Raw genomic sequence first — 22449 nt, 5'->3', positions numbered from 1 at the left:
GATCTTGTGTTCAGCTACTGTGAAATTTATATATCTAACACTTTCATCTACTAATTATTTATAATTAGTTATACCTTTGATAATAGTAAGCTGTTGGCTGAAAGGGTTAACCAGAATCAGGCTCCTGGAATTATGCCAGGTGCCTGAGTCTCCTCCCTTCCCCACATGAACTACATAGCACTTAAACTTTCAGTATTATCTACGTTAATTCTAAAATTTGTTATTTATTATTTCTTTATCCCTGCTTAATTGTCTCGCTCTATCTACGAGCTAGTCAGTCTTTTTAACACATTATTACATTTTGCCCATTATATAGTTCAGGTTAGTTTCCATTTATATTTCTATATTAGTATTGTTAATTATTGTTAATTCTCTATATTTTGTAAAGCTATTTTAAGATCTTAAACCGCCATTTGTGATGTTTTCCACATTCGGCTCTTCTGTTCGTCTCTGCGTTGTTTATCAGTCTTTCCTTCATTTTGAACAAAGAATGTCCTTGAGTTGAATTCCAAAGCGTCCAAAGGAGATAAGGTGTCTAGACCAGCGCATGTGGAAATGATCTTCCATTTTAAACTTTTAGAAAATGGTGTTTCTTCCCTTATCTTCGGGTGTTCTCTGTGAAGTAATAAAAGGAAAGAATTTGTCCATATCGTCCCGCTGCCTTGATTAATCTTCTGTTTCTGCCACAATCTCTTGGGCATATTTATAAGATGCGTCCGAATTAGTGAAGGTTTTCTCTTTTCCCTTGAAAGTAATGCGCATCCTGGCCGGATAAAAAACACCACATCTGACATCTTTAACTCCATGGAGAATCTGTCTTGTCTGTGAGAACTTTCTTCTCTTTTGCACAATCTCATAGGGATAATCCCGGAGGAGTTTGATAGAGTCGTTTCCAAACGTCATCTTCACTCCGTATTTGATTTTCAGTGCTGAAATGTCCCGAAGTTTGACTATGATCTGTCGTGGGTGGGCTAGATCTGCTTGTGATCTTGGCTTAAATCTGGGTATTCGATGTGCCACTTCAATTTCCGGTTCCACAGGTAAATTGAGTACATGTTTGATTAAGTTGACAGTGAACTCACGGGCGTTGTTTTCCTCTGCCCCTTCTGTTACTCCCAGTATTCGTAAATTTTGGCGTCTTGAGCGAGCTTCGAGATCAAGACATTTATCTGAGACTTTCGCCAGTTGACTCTTGAGGCTGTCTAGTTCTAGCTTCATTCCCTGCATATCTTCAGCCATTTGTTCAACAACTGTTTCCATGTCTTTCATTGCAGTTACATGTGAAGAAACAATTACATGCACAGCCTCAAACTTCTTCGTAGATGCTTCTTCCCCTTTATTAATTCTCCCCGTTAGCTCTTCATGCACATCCTCAATTCGTTTTTGTATAATGCCAATTCAGTCAATAACTTTTTGATTATCAGCATTGATGTTCGACATATTTTCCATCAATTTAACATTAATATTTTCCATCATTTTTGAGTTTCCAGCCTCAATATCCTTTCTCAGTTCTCTTACCGAGTTCTTTATCTCCTCCATTTCATTTTTCTCCTTAGTAGCCATCTCAGTCTTGGATCTTGTAGCCATTTCAGAATCCACTTCAGAGGTCTGTTCTTCAGTTTTCTGGGTTTTCAGCAGTTGTTTTGAGATTGTTCTATGAGGGCTCTGAGCTGGAGACGTTTTTTTCATTTAAAAGCATTTATCCTCCGTTTAAATCACAGCGCTTACTGATGACGTCATCAGCGCAACGTCCCGGGGCTCCGGTAAGTTTTTTGAATTGGTCCCGACCTCCAGACCCGATCTTAACGCGAAAAATCGCGATTTTACAGCAGCGGAGCTAAAAGTTGCGACTGCTAGTCCAGCATGGCACCACCGGAAGTCCGTGGTTTAATTTACATAGATACATAGACAATAGGTGCAGGAATAGGCCATTTGGCCCTTCGAGCCAACACCGCCATTCTATGTGATCATGGCTGATCATCCCCAATCAGTACCCCGTTCCTGCCATCTCCCCATACTCCTTGATTCTGCAAGCCCTAAGAGCTCTGTCTAACTCTCCTAAGAATGCATCCAGTGAATCGGCCTTCTGAGGCAGAGAATTCCACAAATTCACAATTTTACTTCGGAGTCACGTAAGTGACTATGTGAAGAACCCGCCAGGGTGCATCCGTGTCATATCGCTACACGCATTGCGAAACGACAGGCGGGGTGGAACGACGTTCCCCCGCAGCGGCAAGTTTAAAAGCCGGGACCGACAGGTAACTAGTAATTCTGCGGTCTTTATTTTTCCCCACACTGTTTCACAGGTGGGGAAACGATGGACAAATCCAAAAAAGCAACCAGAGCTGCAACAAAGCTGGCGGGGGAGGACCGCGGAGTTGCGGAGAGCCAGCAGCGGCTGGCGGCACAGGAATCGCCCGTAATGGAATCAGCTGTGCCCGACTTAGCCCCCGCACCGGCCAGATCAACACCGCGGCCGGGCGGGAAGGCAAAAAGAAAATCAAACAGAGCCGTTGACTCTGATGAGTCCGACTTTGAGGAGCCGCGAGCGGCCAGCGACCGTGTGCGCTGGAGCCGGATGGAGCGGCTCATGGAGCAAATGCTCCAATGTGACAGACTCTGGGAGATGGAGTCTAGTCACCGTGGGTCATATATAACACCCACAGCAGCACCTTACGTAGGGCTGCACAGTGCATCTCCCTCGTCAGAGGGGAGTACTGGGGGTCGATTCTGGGCTGACCCCGAAAAGGGGTTTGCTGAACAAACTACAAGTGTGCAGGGGGTGCAGGAAGGCGAAAATCTACTGGACATGGTGTCCAACTACTTACAGCCGGATCAGACTGGACGGAACCTAGAACAGAAACTAGCTGCCAGCATTGATGTCCTGTCATTCAAGCAACTACAGGAACAGGCTGTGATGGACACCACAGCCAAATATCTGGCACCAGGAAATTGCGTATCCCTGAATGTTCCAGTCGTGAATAATTGTATTTGGAAACACGTCGGAGCAGCAGTTAGAAGCATGGATGTCAAGCTCCAGAGAATACTAAAACTACTAACAGCAGGGATCACAGCATTCGCTCGCACAGTGGATGGGAAGGAAATGTCGCAAGTGCATAGGATGCACTGGCACTATTCTGCAATACGCAGTATGAAATCAATAGTGTCAGAAAGTGTGCCATCCGACCTGCCTTAAATCCAAAATTTGCAGGCTTGTGCAAACCTGGAGACACAAAGCCACCAATATTATTATTTGGTGGAAACCTGTCCAAGCAGGTTAAGGAGCTCGATGAGGAGGCAAAAACCCTGGGGCTCATAAAGGCGACAACAGCAAGGACCTCCCACAGCCACAGACAGCACCCTTACGCACCCACCAGCAGAACAGGAGAAGCTGGTGAAAGCTCAAAGGCCGGGCGTACAGGACAGCGGTCTTTTTTAGGCCATGGCCCAGACCGGCCTTAGTGGAAAATGCGCAAACCCCAAACTCAAACCAAAACCCAAACCCGGACACCGGCGCCTCAACCTCCTCGAAGACCACACAGGAAGAAGTAAACCTTCCACTGGTAACCATGGAGGTAGGTGGGTCTGGTCCCTTACAAATTATAGGAAGTGTGGATAATACACGGTGGGAGATTACACTTCTTTTGGGAGGCATGGAGTGCATTGACAACAGACACTTATATCCTAAACAGTATCCAGGGATATACCATTGAATTTGTGCGCAAAAATAGTCCCCCAGTTCAGCACATACCGAAACGAACGTTCGTACTTTCACGAAAAGAAAAATTAGAAGCACATGCTGAACTGGTGAGACTTCACGCAAAGGGGGTAATTGAAAAAACCCAACACGATTCTCTGGAATTTGTGTCCAATACCTTTACCAAAAACAAAAAAGATGGTGGTTGTCGCATCATCATAGATTTGACCAACTTGAATACATATGTGCAATATATTCATTTCAAAATGGAAACCTTTGTTACTGCCAAACAATTGATTTCCGAGGGCTACTTCATGGCTAGCATCGACTTAAAAGATGCTTACTATTCAGTGCCTATATGGACTGACCACAGACGTTATTTAAAATTCAACTGGATGGGGCTGCGCTAGCAGTATAGAGCTCTACCAAATGGATTAACATCAGCCCCCAGGCTGTTTACAAACATTTTGAAACCAGCCCTAGCGTTTCTTCGGAAACAAAAACATATGATCATGGCCTATCTAGATGACATATTGATTGTGGGCAAAACTTTGGAATTAGCCAAACTAGCTGTATCAGCCACCAAACAATTGTTTGAGAAACTGGGGTTTATCATCCATCCAGTTAAATCTAAACTAACGCCTTCCACCATAATGGATTATTTGGGATTCACTATTGACTCAGTTCACATGTCGGTGACTTTACCAAAGGACAAGGCTACAGTCTTAACTGAGGCCTGCAACAACCTCATTGACATCAGTGAACCATCTATCAGATTGGTAGCAAGGGTGATTGGCAAAATAGTGGCTGCTTTTCCAGCCACACAATTTGGATCTTTGTATTATCAAAATTTACAAAGGGCAAAAATACAAGCACTCAAAATTAATGCTGGTCATTTCGACAGACCAATGAAGCTACCAATCAATGCAATTATGGAATTAAAATGGTGGAGGGATAACATTCGGCATTGTTCCAGCCCTATTATTATCAGCAACCCCTCAGTGGTGCTACAAACTGATGCCAGTGCGCTTGGTTGAGGTGCAACCGATTCCATCTCCAGTTGTGGAGGTAGATGGAATGCACAGGAGGCATCATTACTACATACACTTGGCATAAACTACCTGGCGTTCTATGGCCTAAAATCATACTGTTCTGGAATATATCACCAGCATGTTAGACTACAGATTGACAATACCATCGTGGTGGCATATATTAACCAATGGGTGGAATGAAATCGACATCATGTGACAATCTGGCTAATACAATTTGGCAATGGTGTATCCAGAGAAATATTTGGATATCAGCTACTTACCTACCAGGTAACCGAAATTCAGTGGCAGACACCAGGTCACGCAAATTCAATGAAAACATCGAATGGATGTTGGATATAAAAGTATTTGCTGAAATTGTAGCACGGTATGGAACACCAGATATCGATCTATTTGCATCTAGACTCAATCACCAGTTACCAAACTATGTTTCTTGGGAACCAGACCCTGGGGCATCAGCGATAGATGCTTTTTCGCAGCAATGGGGGAAATTGTTTTTCTACGCATTCCCTCCTTTCTGCCTCATCAGTCGGGTATTACGCAAAATACAACAAGACTCGGCGTCTGGTATTTTGGTAGTGCCCGATTGGCCTACTCAACCATGGTTCCCTGTGATACTCAATCAATCAATCAATCAATCAATCAATCAATCAATCAATCAATCAATCAATCAATCAATCAATCAATCAACCTTTATTGTCATCTTGCAAGCAACAGTTGTACAGTGCAAAATGAAAAGACGTTTCCCAGGGAATAGCGGAGCATCGCACATGAAATTTAAAACATTTCACACATAATAACACTAAAAACAATCCAGTCCCTGATGGAACAGTATAAATAGTTAAAAGCAGGTAAAACACAATGTTAAAATACAATAACCCAATCATAAAAATGTCCGGGGCAGCTGATTTGAGTGGCCAGTGCCAGTTATTAAAGTGTCCGTGCCAGCCGCAGAATCAAGTGACTGTGAGTACAGAGTGACTGTTTAGCAGCCTCACAGCCTGTGGTAGGAAACTGTTTAGCAGTCTTGTGGTCCGGGCTTTGATGCTTCGATATCTCTTGCCTGATGGCAGGAGATCCAGGTGTATGTGGAGGGGGTGCAGTTTGTCCTTAGCAATTCTCTGAGCTTTTATCACTTTTAGAACCATGTATCACCATCCTGAAACGACCAGATTTGTTGGTTCATCCCGTAACTGGGGATAGCCATCCATGTCATAAAACGACAAACTTATTAATTTGTAGAGTCTAAAGAAACCTCTACTGGAACTGGGACTGACGGACCGAACATTGAACATTATCTCAGCGGCTCACAGGCAGTCCACCAAAAAACAATATCTGGTATACATCAGGAAATGGGAGATATATTGTCACAGAAACAACATCACTTACAGCTCGATGAACATAACGTCTGTTCTGGAATTCCTGGCAGGCCTCCATTATGATGAGGGGCTCAATTACAGTGCCATTAACTGCGCCAGAAGTGCCCTTTCAGCATATCTATGGCGAGGATCAGAGCGTCATTCTGTTGGGACTCACCCTTATGAGGGGAATTTTTAATATCAATCCCCCAAGAACCAGGTACTCACAAATATGGGATGTGAGTATTGTCCTAACGTTGCTAAGGAACTGGTCTCCAGCAACAGCTTTATCCCTGCAAAATCTGACGCATAAAACAGTCATGCTGATGGCTTTGGTCACCGCACAAAGGGTACAGTCTTTACATAAGTTAAGGCTGGACAATATGACTTCTTCAACAAAAAATATAACTTTTCGTATTCACGAATTAGTCAAACAGAACAGACCGGGATCATCAGGCCTCAAAATAGAATTTAGGGCCTACCCTATAGATGATCGTCTCTGTATAATAAGACATTTATTGTTACATATGGAGAACACCAAAAACATCAGAGGCAATGAGATCGCACTACTAATCAGCCACAAGCAACCCCACAAGAAAGTGTCGGTTCGAACTATTTCCAGATGGCTGAAACAAGTTTTAACAACAGCTGGGGTGGATATTAACATATTCAAATCTCATTCCACCAGGGCTGCAGCTACATCGGCAGCTATGGAGTTGGACGTACCGATGGACCAAATCCTGGAGACAGCAGGATGGTCAAGGGAAAAAACGCTCCAACAATTCTACCATAAACCAGTGGTTAAAGCTGGAACTTTTGCAGAATCAATTTTAAGTTCTGTAATATGATTTCACCCCAAAAAATATTGGCTATAATTTGTTGTTAATAAATTTATCATGGATTTTCAATATAAAATTCATGTTTAAACATGTTAACACAATTCATCCCTTAGTCAATTAAGGCAGATGTGATGCATGGACTCGTTTCCACGGCATGAAATCACAGAGCTTTGAAATCTTCACGTAGTCACTCACGTGACTCCGAAGTAAAATAGTAAGATTAAACGAGAACTTACCAGTTTGAAGTTTGATCATTATTTTATGAGGAGTAACGTTGAGGGATTACGTGCCCTCCGCTCCCACCCTTGATCATAAAGTTCAACTGGTATCCTCTTCTTTAATCTTACTATGTTCAGTCATTTACTGTTATCTGTGATTTCACACCACTGCTTTGAAGAATGACACGCATGCGCCCTGGCGGGTTCTTCACGTAATCCCTCAACGTTACTCCTCATAAAATAATGATCAAACTTCGAACTGGTAAGTTCTCGTTTAATCTTAATATTCTCTGTGTGAAAAAGTTTTTCCTCATCTCAGTTCTATATGGTCTACCCCTTATTCTTAAACTGTGGCACCTGGTTCTGGACTCCCCCAACATCGGGAACATGTTTCCTGCATCTAGCGTGTCCAATCCCTTAATAATTTTATATGTTTCTACAAGATATCCTCTCATCCTAAATTTCAGTGAATACAAGCCCAGTCGCTCCATTCTTTAAAATGTATTTTGTGTGTTCTGGTGCTTTTTATGCATTTTATGTATTGTAAATCAAATTCTTCATTTGTTTCTAAACATACTTGGCTAATAAAGTATGATTATGTTTATAATTATGATTATGATATGACAGTCCTGCCATCCCGGGAATTAACCTGGTGAACCTACTGCACTCGCTCAATAGCAAGAATATCCTTCCTCAAATTAGGAGACCAAAACTGTACACAATACTCCAGGTGTGGTCTCACCAGGGCTCTGTACAACTGCAGAAGGACCCCTTTGCTCCAATACTCAACTCCTCTCGTTATGAAGGCCAACATGTCATTAGCTTTCTTCACTGCCTGCACCAGCATGCTTACTTTCAGTGATGTACAAGGACACCCAGGTTTCGTTGTACTTCCCCTTTTCCTAACCTGATACCATTAAGATAATAATCTGCCTTCCCGTTTTTGCCATCAAAGTGCATAACCTCACATTTGTAGCAGATATTGCTTGACAGACAGATATATGCTTGACAGATAAAGTGCAGGGGTCTTTTTGGCAGGAAGGAGTATGAGCATCAAAGGAATGGTTGATAGAATAAATCTTTTTTTTTAATGGAGAAAATGTGTCTTTGTCTTTGGCATCTACTTGACATGAAATTCAGATTTAGATGGAACATAGAAAAATACAGCGCAATAACAGGCCTTTGGCCCACATGGTCTCCTCCGATCATGATGCCATGATAACCTAATCTAATTTGTTTACACATAGAAACATAGAAACATAGAAAATAGGTGCAGGAGTTGGCCATTCGGTCCTTGGAGCCTGCACCGCCATTCGATATGATCATGGCTGATCATCCAACTTGGTATCCCATCCCTGCCTTCTCTCCATAACCCCTGATCCCTTTAGCCACAAGGGCCACATCTAACTCCCTCTTAAATATAGCCAATGAACTGGTCTCAACTACCTTCTGTGGCAGAGAGTTCCACAGTTTCACCACTCTCTGTGTAAAAAATGATTTTCTCATCTTGGTCCTAAAAGACTTACCTCTTATCCTTAAACTGTGACCCCTAGTTCTGGACTTCCCCAACATCGGGAATAATATTCCTGCATCTAGCCTGTCCAACCCCTTAAGAATGTTGTAAGTTTCTATAAGATCCCCCCTCAATCTTCTAAATTCTAGCGTGTACAAGCCAAGTCTATCCAGTCTTTCTTCATATGAAAGTCCTGCCATCCCAGGAATCATTCTGGTGAACCTTCTCTGTACTCCCTCTATGGCAAGAATGTCTTTCCTCAGATTAGGAGACCAAAACTGTACGCAATACTCCAGGTGTGGTCTCACCAAGACCCTGTGCAACTGCAGTAGAACCTCCCTGCTCTTATACTCAAATCCTTTTGCTATGAATGCTAACATACCATTTGCTTTCTTCACTGCCTGCTGCACCTACATTCCTACTTTCAAAGACTGGTGTACCATGACACCCAGGTCTCGTTGCATCTCCCCTTTTCCTTATCGGCCACCATTCAGATAACAGTCTACTTTCCTGTTTTTGCCACCAAAGTGGATAACCTCACATTTATCCACATTATACTGCATCTGCCATGCATTTGCCCACTCACCCAACCTATCCAAGTCACCTTGCAGCCTCCTAGCATCCTCCTCACAGCTAACACTGCCCCCCAGCTTTGTGTCATGCGCAAACTTGGAGATGTTGCATTCAATTCCCTCATCCAGATCATTAATATATATTGTAAATAGCTGGGGTCCCAGCACTGAGCCTTGCGGTACCCCACTAGTCACAGCCTGCCATTCTGAAAAGGACCCGTTTATTCCTATTCTTTGCTTCCTGTCTGCCAGCCAGTTCTCTATCCACATCAATACTGATCCCCCAATGTGCTTTAAGTTTGCATACTAATCTCTTATGTATGTATTGCCTCTCACATCTCCTTTAACCTTTGCCCCTCTTACTTGAAAGCTGTGCTCTCAAGTGTTTGACATTTCCATCCTAGGAAAAAGATTCTGACTGTGCCCCAGCTATGCCTCTCATTAATTTGTTTACTTCTATCAGGTCTTCCCTCAACCTACTGTTTTCCAGAGAAAACAACCCAAGTTTGCCCAACCTCTCCCTGTAGCTAATAGCACCTAATCCAGATAGAATTCTTGTGAATATCTGCACCCTCTCCAAAGCCTCAATATCCGGTAATGGAGTGAGCAGAGCTGCACGTAATACGCCAATTCTGAGATGTACTGTAAAGAAGATTGTAGATAGTTTATGCATGCAACCAATCATATAACTACCTCAGCACTACTAACCCCGCCTTAGGTTTCATTTATAATAACGGCGGCTTCTCCTTCTGCGCAGTACAGTAGCAGACTGGAGTCAGTGACTACTCATGTATCGTTTAACTCTGTATCCTCATTAAAGACTATTAGAAAGTCACACGTGTGTAATGTCTCATTTACATGGTGTCAGCTAGAGACAACTCGCGTCTCCTGTCTACCGGTTTTTATTTCTTTTGCTAAGTTTTTATTTTCATTTTGACGATGGCTTCCTCTTGCCGAAAGCCTGCTCAGCTCATCTTCGATTCGGACATCGCGGAGCGCTGGGCTACTTTCGAACTGGACTACCGCCACTACATGAATATCGCACATCGGAACGAGCCCGATGAAGTTAAAGCCTCTCTTCTTCTCAACCTTGTCGGCCCCAAAGCCATGAGAAGAGCAAGAACTTTCAATTACGCCCCAGCGGTCCTGGGTGCTGACGATCAGGTACTGATACCCATAGAAACAGCTGACATCCCAAGTGTCCTGATGCGCAAATTCAGGGAGATTTGTGACCTGCCCTCTAATCGTATTTTAGAAACAGCGCGATTTTTTACTCGCAAGCAGTTGCCTGATGAGCCTGTTGAGTACTTCATCGCTGATTTACGTTACCTAGCTCAGAGGTGCCGGTTCGAAGCGATGACAGACCAGCTAACTAGAGACATTTTGGTGACAGGGATGCTCGATCAGAAACTGAGATCAGAGCTCCTCCGCAAACCCGATCTAACCTTAAATGAAGCCATGCATGCCTGCAGAATGACCCGCCAGACAGTCAGCGTGATTCAGACACTAAATCTATCAATCTGACTGGGTTCAATAGACCGCGACCTCGAACGGATAATACGAATTTTGTGCCACGGGCCGGCTCCGTATCTGGCGGTGAGCCCCCTAAATGCCCGAACTGCAACTATATGCACCACAGGCAGTCGCCATGCCCTGCCTATGGTAAAGCCTGCAACTATTGCAAGAAGTTAAACCATTTCTCTGCTGCCTGCCGTTCTCGTGGGAAAGTTCCACAAGCTTCCAGACCTAACCTAAACATGCTGATGCAAGTTGATAACAAGTATGATTCTCCGTCCCTGCTCGACGCTGCCCACGTTGCCGATCCAATTAATTTGCAACGGGAGGCAAGTGTGTACTCACTCCTCCATGCACCTGGCCGGCTACCCGATCCAACTGTTCTGATAACTGTCAACAATTCCAATTTTCACACTAAGCTCGACATGGGGGCAAAGGTGAATGTAATGTCAATAAGCCTTTTCAAGAAGCTAAGGAATAATGAGCTCCTGATTGCAGACCGCTCAACTCTGCATGCTTACGGGGGAGAGGTGCTGAGACCGCTGGGTAAAGCTACTTTCACTTGTGTGCTGAAAAAAACAACGTGTGCCTTGACCTTTTATGTTTTGAACTCTGACTGTGTGACTCTGTTGGGCAACCAGGCATGCCAGGATCTGGGACAGGTGTCATTCGACAGAACGGTCCACAAGGTGATGATATCGGTGGACCCGATAAAGGAATACCCCGACCTGTTTACTGACGAACTGGGCAAGCTGCCTATTACCTACAAAATTGCTAATGATCCAAAGGTGGCACCTGTAATTCGTGCACCGCACAGAGTGTCTCACGCCATGAAGGACAAAGTCGAATCCATGCTAAACGACATGGTCACCATGGGGGTGCTAGAAGCGGTCAGCGAGCCCACCGAGTGGGTGTCCACCATGGTTGCCACGTTAAAAAAGGACTAGAATGAAATCCGTGTGTGCATCAACCCTAAAGACTTGAACCTTGCCATCAGGCGCCCCCACTACCCCATGAGGACAGTTGAGGATGTTGCAGCCCAGGTCGGACAGGCCACCGTCTTCTTTATCCTCAACGCTAAGAGTTCGTTTTGGCAGATACCGCTGGACAAGGGGTCATCAAATCTGACCACGTTTTCGACACCGTTCGACAGATTCAAGTTCTTGCGAATGCCATTCAGCATCAATTCTGCCAGCGAGGTGTTCCAGAGGACCATGGAACAGCTGTTCGCTGGTCTGCCGTGCGCTATCATTGTTGATGACATCCTGGTCTACGGTAAAAACGTGGCGGAGCACGACCAGAACCTACGCTGTGTCCTGGAGTGGGCACGACAGATCAACCTCAAGCTTAACCCCAAGAAGTGCAGGTTCCTGGTCTCCGAGGTCACTTACGTTGGCCATGTATTCACTCCTGCCGGACTCAAGCCCGATCCTTTGAAAGCTGCCGCCATCACTGAGATGCCCGCCCCCACCGACGTGCTCGGCCTGCAGCGTTTCCTGGGTATGGTGAACTATCTTGGTAAATTTATACCCAACCTCAATGAACTGAGCTCGTCCCTGCGACAACTGACTAGAAAAGACACCGCCTGGTCCTGGTTCCCGCAGCACCAGCAGGCTTTCGATACTTTAAAGTCTAAGCTGATCAGCACTCCTACTCGACGTTTTTCGACCTGAAGCGCCCCATCACTGTCACCTGTGACGCCTCGCGATTCGGGCTCGGTGCAACCTGCCTACAGTCCTCCGCCGATGACTCCCTGCTCTCTGTCTCCTATGCCTCCCGTACTATGACCGACACCGAACAACGCTATGCACTGATTGAAAAGGAGCTGCTTGCCGTAGTTTTCACCTGTTCTAAGTTCAAAGACTTTCTTTTCTGGAACTCTTTCATGGTTGAGACTGACCACCAGCCATTGGTGACTATCCTGAACAAACCGATCCATGTCGCACCTGCCAGGCTGCAGCGTATGATGATGCAGCTCCAGCATTTCGACTTCACCATTGTTTATAAAAAGGGTACTGAAATGCACGTTGCTGACACTCTCTCTCGTGCCCCCCGCGCTTCCTGTGATCGCCACCCCTACAAACGGGAAGACCTTCTGGTGCTCGGCGTTGACTTTGTCCCCACTAAGCAGCTTCAGTGCCTAGCCGAGCATACTGCCGCCGACCCCGCTCTGCAGCGGCTTTCTTCAGTGATAAAAGGGGGTTGGCCGAGCAAGCGCGCCAGCGCACCTGCAGAAACACAGCCTTTTTTCTTGGTTCGCGATGAACTGGTCATCCAAGACGGCGTTATTGTTAATGGCCACAAGGTCGTGATCCCCTCCTCCCTGTATGACAAGTACTACAGCGTGGCCCACAGCGGGCACCCGGGTGTTGATGCCACGATCGCCCACGCACAGTGCCAATTCTACTGGCCTGGAATGGCTAAGTACATTCGGGACCGTGTCTTGTCTTGCTCTACCTGCAACAGCCTTGCGCCCCACCAGCAAAGGCAGCCCCTTTTGCAACAACCCGCGCCAGCCCTGGCCTGGACCTCGGTGGCCGCTGACATTTTCGAGTGGCGCGGTAAACACTACCTTGTCCTGGCTGATTCGCACTCGAATTGGTTCGAGGTTGACCTTCTGACCTCCCTCACGTCCGAGATGGTCATCCGCAAGCTGAGGAAACACTTTTCCACTTTCGGCTCGCCTGTCCGTCTGCAGACCGACAGCGGCAGGCAGTTTATCAGCCAGGAGTTCAAGCTCTTTGCCAACAAATGGAACTTCCTCCACTTCACCAGCAGCCCTGAGTACCCGCAGAGTAACGGGCTTGCTGAGCGGGCTGTCCGGAGTGCCAAACTGCTAATGGAGCAAGCGCGCCTGGCGAATTCCGACTTTTACCTCGACCTCCTGAACCTGAGGAACATTTCCAGGGACGCAACCCTGGGATCACCTGCCCAGCGGCTGATGTCCAGAACGACGAGACCACCGATTCCGATTGCTCAACACCAGCTGCTACCTCGAGTGCTGAAGCCTGCATCCGTCCAGATGCGCATTCAGGAAAAGCACGACATCCAATGACGGTCACATGATAGATCGTGCAAACCACTCAAGCCTCTGCTGCCTGGACAGGCCGTTCGTCTACAGAGTGCTAGTGGATATTCCCGTCTGGCCACCGTGGTTGGCGTTGCCGACGCGCCTCGTTCGTACCTTGTGGACTTTGAAGGGACTGTTTACCGCAGGAGTCCTCAGCACCTGCTTGCAGTACAGGAGCCGCTCCTGCAGGCAGCGGGGCCCTACGCTCCGCCGCTGCAGTTCCAGCCGTCCGCTGCTGTTCCCGTTACCGGCCCCTTGAATGCCCCCAGACCCCTCGCGTGTTTTGTTCACCTCCGCGTGGGACGCCTATTGCTAACCATTCTTCCACCCCTCCTGCACGTTTGTCCCCCCCTGCCTTTCTCTGTTTCCCCTGCGGCTTCGTCACCTCCGGGTTTGCCGATGTCCTCTGGTCTTTCTGGTGAGGGGGGGGGGGAAGGGTTGGTCCATACACGCTCGGGCCGTGTCAGCAAGCCGCCTGTTCGGTATGGTGATTTTGTTTAATTTTGTTGCCATGGTTATCCACCATGTTTAATCTTCTAAGGGGAAGGATGTAGATGGTTTATGCATGCAACCAATCATATAGCTACCTCAGCACTACTAACCCCACCTTAGGTATCATTTATAATAACGCCTGCTTCTCCTTCTGCGCAGTACAGTAGCAGACTGGAGTCAGTGACTACTCGTGCATCGTTTAACTCTGGATCCTCATTAAAGACTATTAGAAAGTTACACGTGTGCAATGTCTCATTTACAAAGATCAATGAGAAAAGAATACTTAGAGCAATCAAAACATGTCAATAAACTATCACATCCAAGAAATACAAGTAACTGGATTGAACAAAATCCCATTCTATGATTTTATTTTTAAACTATAGCTGATGGTAAGTAATAATTAGAGAAATCTCCCTGTGCAGGGATCCCTTTAATAATATGATCAATAACTCTTGCAATTATAACATGAATTCATTCAACATAAATAAGTTGTCCAGCAAAACGATAGGGCATGTTTCAGTAAGGAGAATGAACCACGACGGAGATGAGTTTTTGTTTTCAAAACCTTGAATTAGAATACATTCATGAAGAGGCCAATGCACCCGCGGATGAAGAAAACAGGGGGACATGGGGCAGGATAAAAACAATGGATTGAGAACCAGGAGGTTCTCAATGAATGACACAATTTAAGGCTAATTAATATGAGGATTCAATTTAATCCTTTGGGAAGAGAAGGGCTGACCAGTGAATACATCATCATTATCCTTTTCAAGAAGGGATACCAATCCAACTGTGATAACAATGGAGGGAGCTCCCTGCTGACTGCCAGAGAAAAAATCTTTGTTAGCATCCATAACATCCATCTCCACCCAGTGGCTGAACGGTTCCTCTCCAAATTGCAGTGTGGCATTTGTTCACCTGGAGGTGTCCAACAACAGTGGTGTAGTTGGCAAATTTAAAGATGGCGCTATAACTCAGTGCAATTACACCAGCTTTTTTTTAACCTTTTTGACACCAGTACGCGCATACGTGAATAAAATACTGTATGCGGTATGTACCTTTGTTAGGTTCCTAAACATGGGCTCAACAAATTGATATGTTATTTGTGTCCCCTTCATGACCCCCGGCAAAACCCCAAATGGGGGTCACGACCCCCAGGTTAAGAACCACTGAATTACACAGTCGTGGAAATAGAGCGAGTAGAGCAGGGGATAGAGCACAGCCTTGAGATGCCCCAGTGCTGATGGTTATCGAAGAGGAAGTGTTGTTGCCAATTTGTAAATATTGTGTTCTATTGATGAGGAAGTTGAGGTTGCAAAGGGATGTGCTGAGCCATTTGTGACTCCTTCATTCCTGGGCGTTCCAGTTATCGAACCAGGCCATGATGCAACCAGTCAATACACTCTCCACTGTACTAAAGAGGTTTCGGAACACGAGACCCAATTCCATGAGGTTGTAACATGTTTGGAGGTGGGATAAAGGGATCATTGAACCAGATAGACTTTTGTTTATCACAAAGTGCTGGAGTAACTCATCAGATCACTGAGTTACTCCAGCACTTTGTGTCCTTTTGTGTCAACCAGCATTTGCTATTATATGTTTCTTGGTTTTCATAACAGTTCAGCACTTTCATGTCCGTCATTACCGATGCACTCTTTTTATTCAATATTATGAATTTTGTCAAATGTTGTTGTAATAAATTTACATACCTCTCAGATGGATTTGTAATGATTAAATTGATATTGTGGGACATCAGTATTGTTACAAACATTGCACCAGAGGGCAGTCTTGTTCCCTAGGTCCCCTAACAGTCTGAAAGTAGCCGTTCTCTGAATTACCTTTAGTTCGGGTTATCTTAATATTCTGTCTATTAATGGATTAGTACAAAATATTGTTCCACCTTTATTTATTAACCTCCACCCCCCCATTCATGGTCACAAATGTGTGTAAAGTTATAGCCAGGATATGACGTTGACGTCTCTGGAACATGATCTTATGCCTTTTTATCACTGTCCTATAGATAATACCCACAACTTGGCATGGTTACAATAGTTTTTTTTAAAGTATAAAAACACAAAGATACATTTAATTTCTGCTTTTTGTTCCTAAATCTCTTTTTGCACAGAATTCAAGAAAGAAATGGAGTCAAAGATCAATTGCACAACGCAGCTCAGAATTCACGTTCAGAGAGATCCCTGGAATCTACCGAGTGGCGTTCACAACCTTATAGAAGCCATTACAAGATTTGTAGAAGGTCTGTATCAAGTGATGACCAGTTCTGTAATTATGCAAGTATTAGATAAGATAACACATTATGGGAAACGTGCAATCCTGAGGCAAGTATTGTTGGAAGAAAAAAATGTCATTTCTATCTTTAAAAACAAAATTGATTTATCTGGTAAAACGTGTCAATGTTTTCTGGCTTCATCCAACTTCTGCTATAATTAAATAGTTAAATACATTACAGGTGAAATATGCACATAGTAGACAGCATTTAAGCATTTCTTTAGGAATATTTTGACGCTATTTTTGAATTGCATTGATTATGACATTGCTATTTAAAACATTGGTTTTATATGTCTCTTCATTATTGTCATAATGTATATGAAAACAATCTGTGTCCTCTGTTTCATTTCCCATACCCAATAATATGGCTTTAATAACTAATAATTGGTCAATTAAAGGCATAAAATTAGCTTTAAATAAATCCTTGTGTGTCTTGGTGATCTTAATACCTAGATAAGTAAAACTTGTGGTATTCAATCTAAGTGGAAACTGTTCATAATTCGAAACTAGATTATTTAATGGATAAAGCTCACTCTTACTAAGATTTAGTTTATAACCTGAGAAACTACTAAATTGATTAAGTAATGCTACTATTGCCGGAATAAATTTCTCAGGGTTAGAAATGAATAATAACAGATCATCTGCATAAAGAGATAGCTTATGTGTCTTATTCCCGCGGACAATACCAAAAATATTAGGGGATTCCCTAATAGTGATGGCCAAAGGTTCCAAAGCAATATCAAATAGTAAAGGATTTAAAGGACAGCCCGGTCTAGTACCTCAAAAAGGGCCTGAAAAAAGGGGATCTCTGATTATTAGTAAGTACAGAAGCCCGAGGTATATGATATATCAGCTTGATCCAAGAAATAAATTTTGGACCAATCTTAAAATTTTCAAGTGTATTGAATAAGTATCTCCTTTCTACTCTATCAAACGCCTTCTCGGCATCAAGTGAAATGACACATTCAAGTGAAATGACGCTGTATATACAATATTCATTAATCTCCTAACGTTAAAGTATGAGTAACAATTTTTAATAAAACCTGTCTGATCTTCAGAGATAATATGCGGTAAAATATTTTCCAATCTTATAGCTAATATTTTGGAAAGAATTTTGGAATCTACATTTAACAGTGATATCGATGTCACTTGTCACAATGTCACTATATGATGTCACTTCAGTAGGGTCTTTATCTTTTTTTAGAATTAAAGAATGCTTCATAAAAAGATTGTGGTAATCTATTCCTTAAAAAGGCTTCTTTAAAAACCTTGCATAGCGAGGGAGACAATAAATTAAAAAAATACTTTAAAAATTCTACTGTAAACCCATCTAAACCGGGAGCTTTACCAAAATTAATTGAAAGGATCGCTTTCTGTATTTCTTCTTCCGTGATGACCATATATTTACTAAACAGTTTACTAAATGGTCACTAATGTCCTTATCTTTAAGCGGCCGAATCAATGCTATTAAAATGTTCATTTTACCTAAATTTCTGTATTTATATCAGACAATACCGATTTTTATTGCCAAATCTTTCTTTGATATCATTGATTCCAAAATTTCTTCATATATATGGCAGAATAAAAATTCCAGACTAAGTAAAAAATACTTACAGAAATCAAAAAAAGATGGTGGTTTGGCATTGCCGACCCTTAGATTCTACTATTGGGCAGTCAATGTTCCTTATCTAACATTTTGGACAAAAGATTTAGAAGATACCCAATGCCCAGGATGGATAAATCTTGAACGTGATTCCTTACAAGGGCTATCATTGGCTTCTATTCTAGGGGCCTCGTTACCTTTTACAATTACGAGATTGAATAAATATATGACTAACCCAATAATAAGGCATACGTTTCGAATATGGTTTCAATTTCGTAAGTTTTTTGGACTAAATGATTTTATCTTATCGAGTCCTATCTTGTCTAATTTTCTCTTCCAACCTTCTAGTACTGATCAAGCTTTTTTGTTATGGAAGAGGAAGGGATTAATAGCTTTTCGTGATTTGTTTTTGGATGGTTGTTTTATGTCTTTTGAACAATTCGCCAATAAATATAATTTACCTAAGTTGGGATGTAATGTTAAAATTGTACAAGGCATTGGTGAGGCCAATTCTGGAGTATGGTGTACAATTTTGGTCGCCTAATTATAGGAAGGATGTCAACAAAATAGAGAGAGTACAGAGGAGATTTACTAGAATGTTGCCTGGGTTTCAGCAACTAAGTTACAGAGAAAGGTTGAACAAGTTAGGGCTTTATTCTTTGGAGCGCAGAAGGTTAAGGGGGGACTTGATAGAGGTTTTTAAAATGATGAGAGGGATAGACAGAGTTGACGTGGAAAAGCTTTTCCCACTGAGAGTAGGGAAGATTCAAACAAGGGGACATGACTTGAGAATTAAGGGACTGAAGTTTAGGGGTAACATGAGGGGGAACTTCTTTACTCAGAGAGTGGTAGCTGTGTGGAATGAGCTTCCAGTGAAGGTGGTGGAGGCAGGTTCGTTTTTATCATTTAAAAATAAATTGGATAGTTATATGGATGGGAAAGGAATGGAGGGTTATGGTCTGAGCGCAGGTATATGGGACTAGGGGAGATTATGTGTTCGGCACAGACTAGAGGGGTCGAGATGGCCTGTTTCCGTGCTGTAATTGTTATATGGTTATATGGTTTATATAATTCACACTTTTTTAGATATTTACAAATTAGACATTTTTTGAAGGCTGCTCTACCCTTTCTTCCGCTACCACATCAAACCAAAATTTTGGAAAAAAATTTACATTTGAACCCTTATCAGAAAGGATTAATAACGACTATTTATGAGTTGAACTTGAAATTACAAATAGATATATTTGATAAAATTAAGAATGACTGGGAAAGAGAGGATTCTTCAATTAGTCAATACCTCTTCAATGTGAGCAAGTCACGCTCTGATACAATTCAAGGTGGTTCACAGAATTCATATGTCAAAAGATAAGTTAGCTCATTTTTATGGTCATATAAATCCTACCTGTGACAGATGTAACTCTGAAGTGGCCTCACTGACCCATATGTTTTGGTCCTACCCACTTTTGGAAAAATATTGGAAATAAATTTTTGATACTATTTCTGTAGTCGTAGATATTGATTTACAACCTCATCCTATTATAGCAATTTTTGGGTTACCAATGTTAGATTCTATTCATTTGTCTCGCTCCGCCCATCGGTTGATTGCTTTTACCACATTAATTGGCAGAAGATCTATTTTATTTAAATGGAAAGACTCCAACCCTCCGACCACACTCCAGTGGTATTCTGAAACGATATCATGTTTAAATTTAGAAAAAATCAGGGGTGACATTGTTGAACCCTTGGTTAAATTTGATAAGACTTGGGGAAAATTTATTAAACACTTTCACACAACATAAATTGCTCCCTCTCTAACCGTTATAAAAACTATTTTACCTTTATATGGTGGAACGGACTTGACGACAAACAGACTTAAATTGTTGAAATTCTCAGCTCAGATTCTGTTTTGCTTTTTTTTTTTTTCTTTAGTTTAGGGGGTTTTGTTTCCTCCTTTTTCTCTTTTTCTTTTCTTTTCTTTTTAGCTTTGTTTTTTTTTTTCTATATATATGTTTTCTTTTAAACATTTAACTATATTTATATAGAGACCGGGAAGTCTATATTCAATGTGTATTTTGACACTGGACTCATATTTAGGTTATACCTGTTATTAATGTAATCCTGATCCCTATCTATCAATATCATTGTTATGTTTATCATTATTCTTTTGGATCTGTTTTTTTTTGTTTTGTTTCTGTTTTTTGGAGAAAAAAAGAAATACAAATATTTTAAAAGAAAGAATAACTAATAAATGGAGAAAATATTAAAATGCAAACCAGTTCTCTAAAATAAAAAGTATAAAGTAACACCAATTTGATAAGATTATTGCCTTTGATGGGGAATGCTGTATTTTGGCTAATGTTCTTCAGCTCAGTGTGCCCAAAAGGTGGAAAATATTAATCCAATCTTCACATCAGAGCAAATGGAGTAATCTGGTGTATTTATAATCTGAATTATTAAAAATATGCATAATAATGTTCTAAATGCATTGACATACATTGATGGGCACATTTAAATATTTAATTAGCTAAAAGGAGATGATATTACCAAACAAACTACTTCTATGACTGTATCGATATTTGTAAGTAGATATTGGGTTTTAAAATCACGAGGTGCAGCGGTGTAAATAAAGGCTGCAATCAATTTGAACGCTGCACATTAAGGAGAGCAAGTGGTCTGGAAACTGAATATATTTACCGAGACAATGACTGGTTTCTCAACAAGCACCTGTATCTAGATATTTGTACAGGTATAGAAGTGTAGGTTTAGGTATAGACAGTATAGGAATGTGAAAGTGCACACCTCCAGATTCAAGGGCAGTTTCTTCCCAGCTATTATCAGGCAACTGAACTTTCCTACCGCAACTAGAGTGCAGACCTGAACTGCCATATACCTTATTGGAGGCCCTCGAACATATTTTTTATCGTATTTTACTGGCTTTATCTTGCACTAAACGTTATTCACTTTATTCTCTTGATCATGCATCTGTACACTGTGAATGGTGTGATTGTAATCATGTATTGTCTTTCCGCTGACTGGATAGCACGCAACAAAAGCTTTTTACTGTACCTCGGTACACGTGACAATAAACTAAACTTGTGATCAAGATAATTTAACATGGAACTGGAGCTGACCTCATGAATATGCAGAACTTCCATTTGCAAATCAACAGGAAATGATGACAGAGTAGATACTTCTGTCGACTGTTGCTTTGCAGATTACTGTCACATTATTGGTCCGCCTCGTTGGATCATATTGTAGTCTGAGGCAGAGATCAAAACTATGAACAAACTGATTTGCAATTCTGAAAACTTAAATACTTAATTGCTCCCAGGCCATAAAATTTATTAAACTGGTACTTCACAGAAGCCAACGGTAAAATAATAACATTCTCTTGTGTACAAGGGGCAAGGCTATGGTTTAAGGAATATAATACATTTTAAGTTGTACTTGGGTAAGATTGTCTTCAGGGGAAGAGGAAATAGCGATTAGACCTTAAAAATAAAATAATTACCAAGTAGCTTGTTAGGGAAAGCTCTAAAGGGGCCGTTCCACTTGGACGACCTAATTGGCGAGTTTAGAAGTGTTTAGGAGAGTTTGAAATATTTCATGTTGAAGACCTCCTTCGACTATGTAGAAGAACTCCTTCGACCTCCTTCGACTATGTTGAAGACTAGCTTCGACTAGCTACGACTAACTTCAAGAAAATTGGACACCGAATAATGGAGAGTGAAGACGACCTCCTTCGACCTCCCTTCGACTATGATGAAGACTATCTATGACTACCTTCGACTACCTTTGATTACCTAGGACTAACATGCCGACCTACTATGACCTACTACGACTAAACCTATGAGTAAAAAAAGTATTGATTTTTTTCCATGGCGACCTTATTTTACTCGCAGGCATTTTTCAACATGTTGAAAAATGCGCCGCAACCTAGCTGAGGCCTCAAGTACACGGGGACTACTCTCGAGCATGAAGGAGAGTTACAAAGACCTCCTACAACCTCATGTCGACCATGCTGCGAGTATGAATCGAGGGCAAACTCGCCAGAACTCGCGGATTAAGTCGCCCAAGTGGGACAGCCCCTCAAGTATTGCACTCTTGTTGTTGATATCCATGTGACCACGATGTCAAATAGTTTTATATAGGGTTTGAAAGAGATGCAGTTCAATGTGTGACAAAGGTCTTAACTCTAAGCATAGGAGACAATGGCATTAGGGGAAAATTGGCTGTG

At 42.5% G+C, this 22449-nt stretch overlaps 1 protein-coding gene across 2 annotated transcripts in view; it reads left to right on the top strand.

The window, feature by feature from the left end:
• The window catches only part of prex2 (phosphatidylinositol-3,4,5-trisphosphate dependent Rac exchange factor 2), a 352555-nt gene that overhangs the window by 216962 nt on the left and 113144 nt on the right, over nucleotides 1-22449 (top strand). For both annotated transcript variants that reach the window (XM_033019360.1, XM_033019359.1), the window contains one exon: nucleotides 16449-16577. In XM_033019360.1, coding sequence (XP_032875251.1) covers nucleotides 16449-16577 — 129 coding nt within the window. The remainder of the gene's footprint in view (nucleotides 1-16448; nucleotides 16578-22449) is intronic.

The sequence above is a fragment of the Amblyraja radiata genome, chromosome 4, assembly GCF_010909765.2.
Source record: "Amblyraja radiata isolate CabotCenter1 chromosome 4, sAmbRad1.1.pri, whole genome shotgun sequence".
Classification (NCBI taxonomy): Eukaryota; Metazoa; Chordata; class Chondrichthyes; order Rajiformes; family Rajidae; genus Amblyraja; species Amblyraja radiata.
Note: the sequence above shows the minus strand (reverse complement) of the source record. Positions and strands in the feature narration are given on the sequence as shown.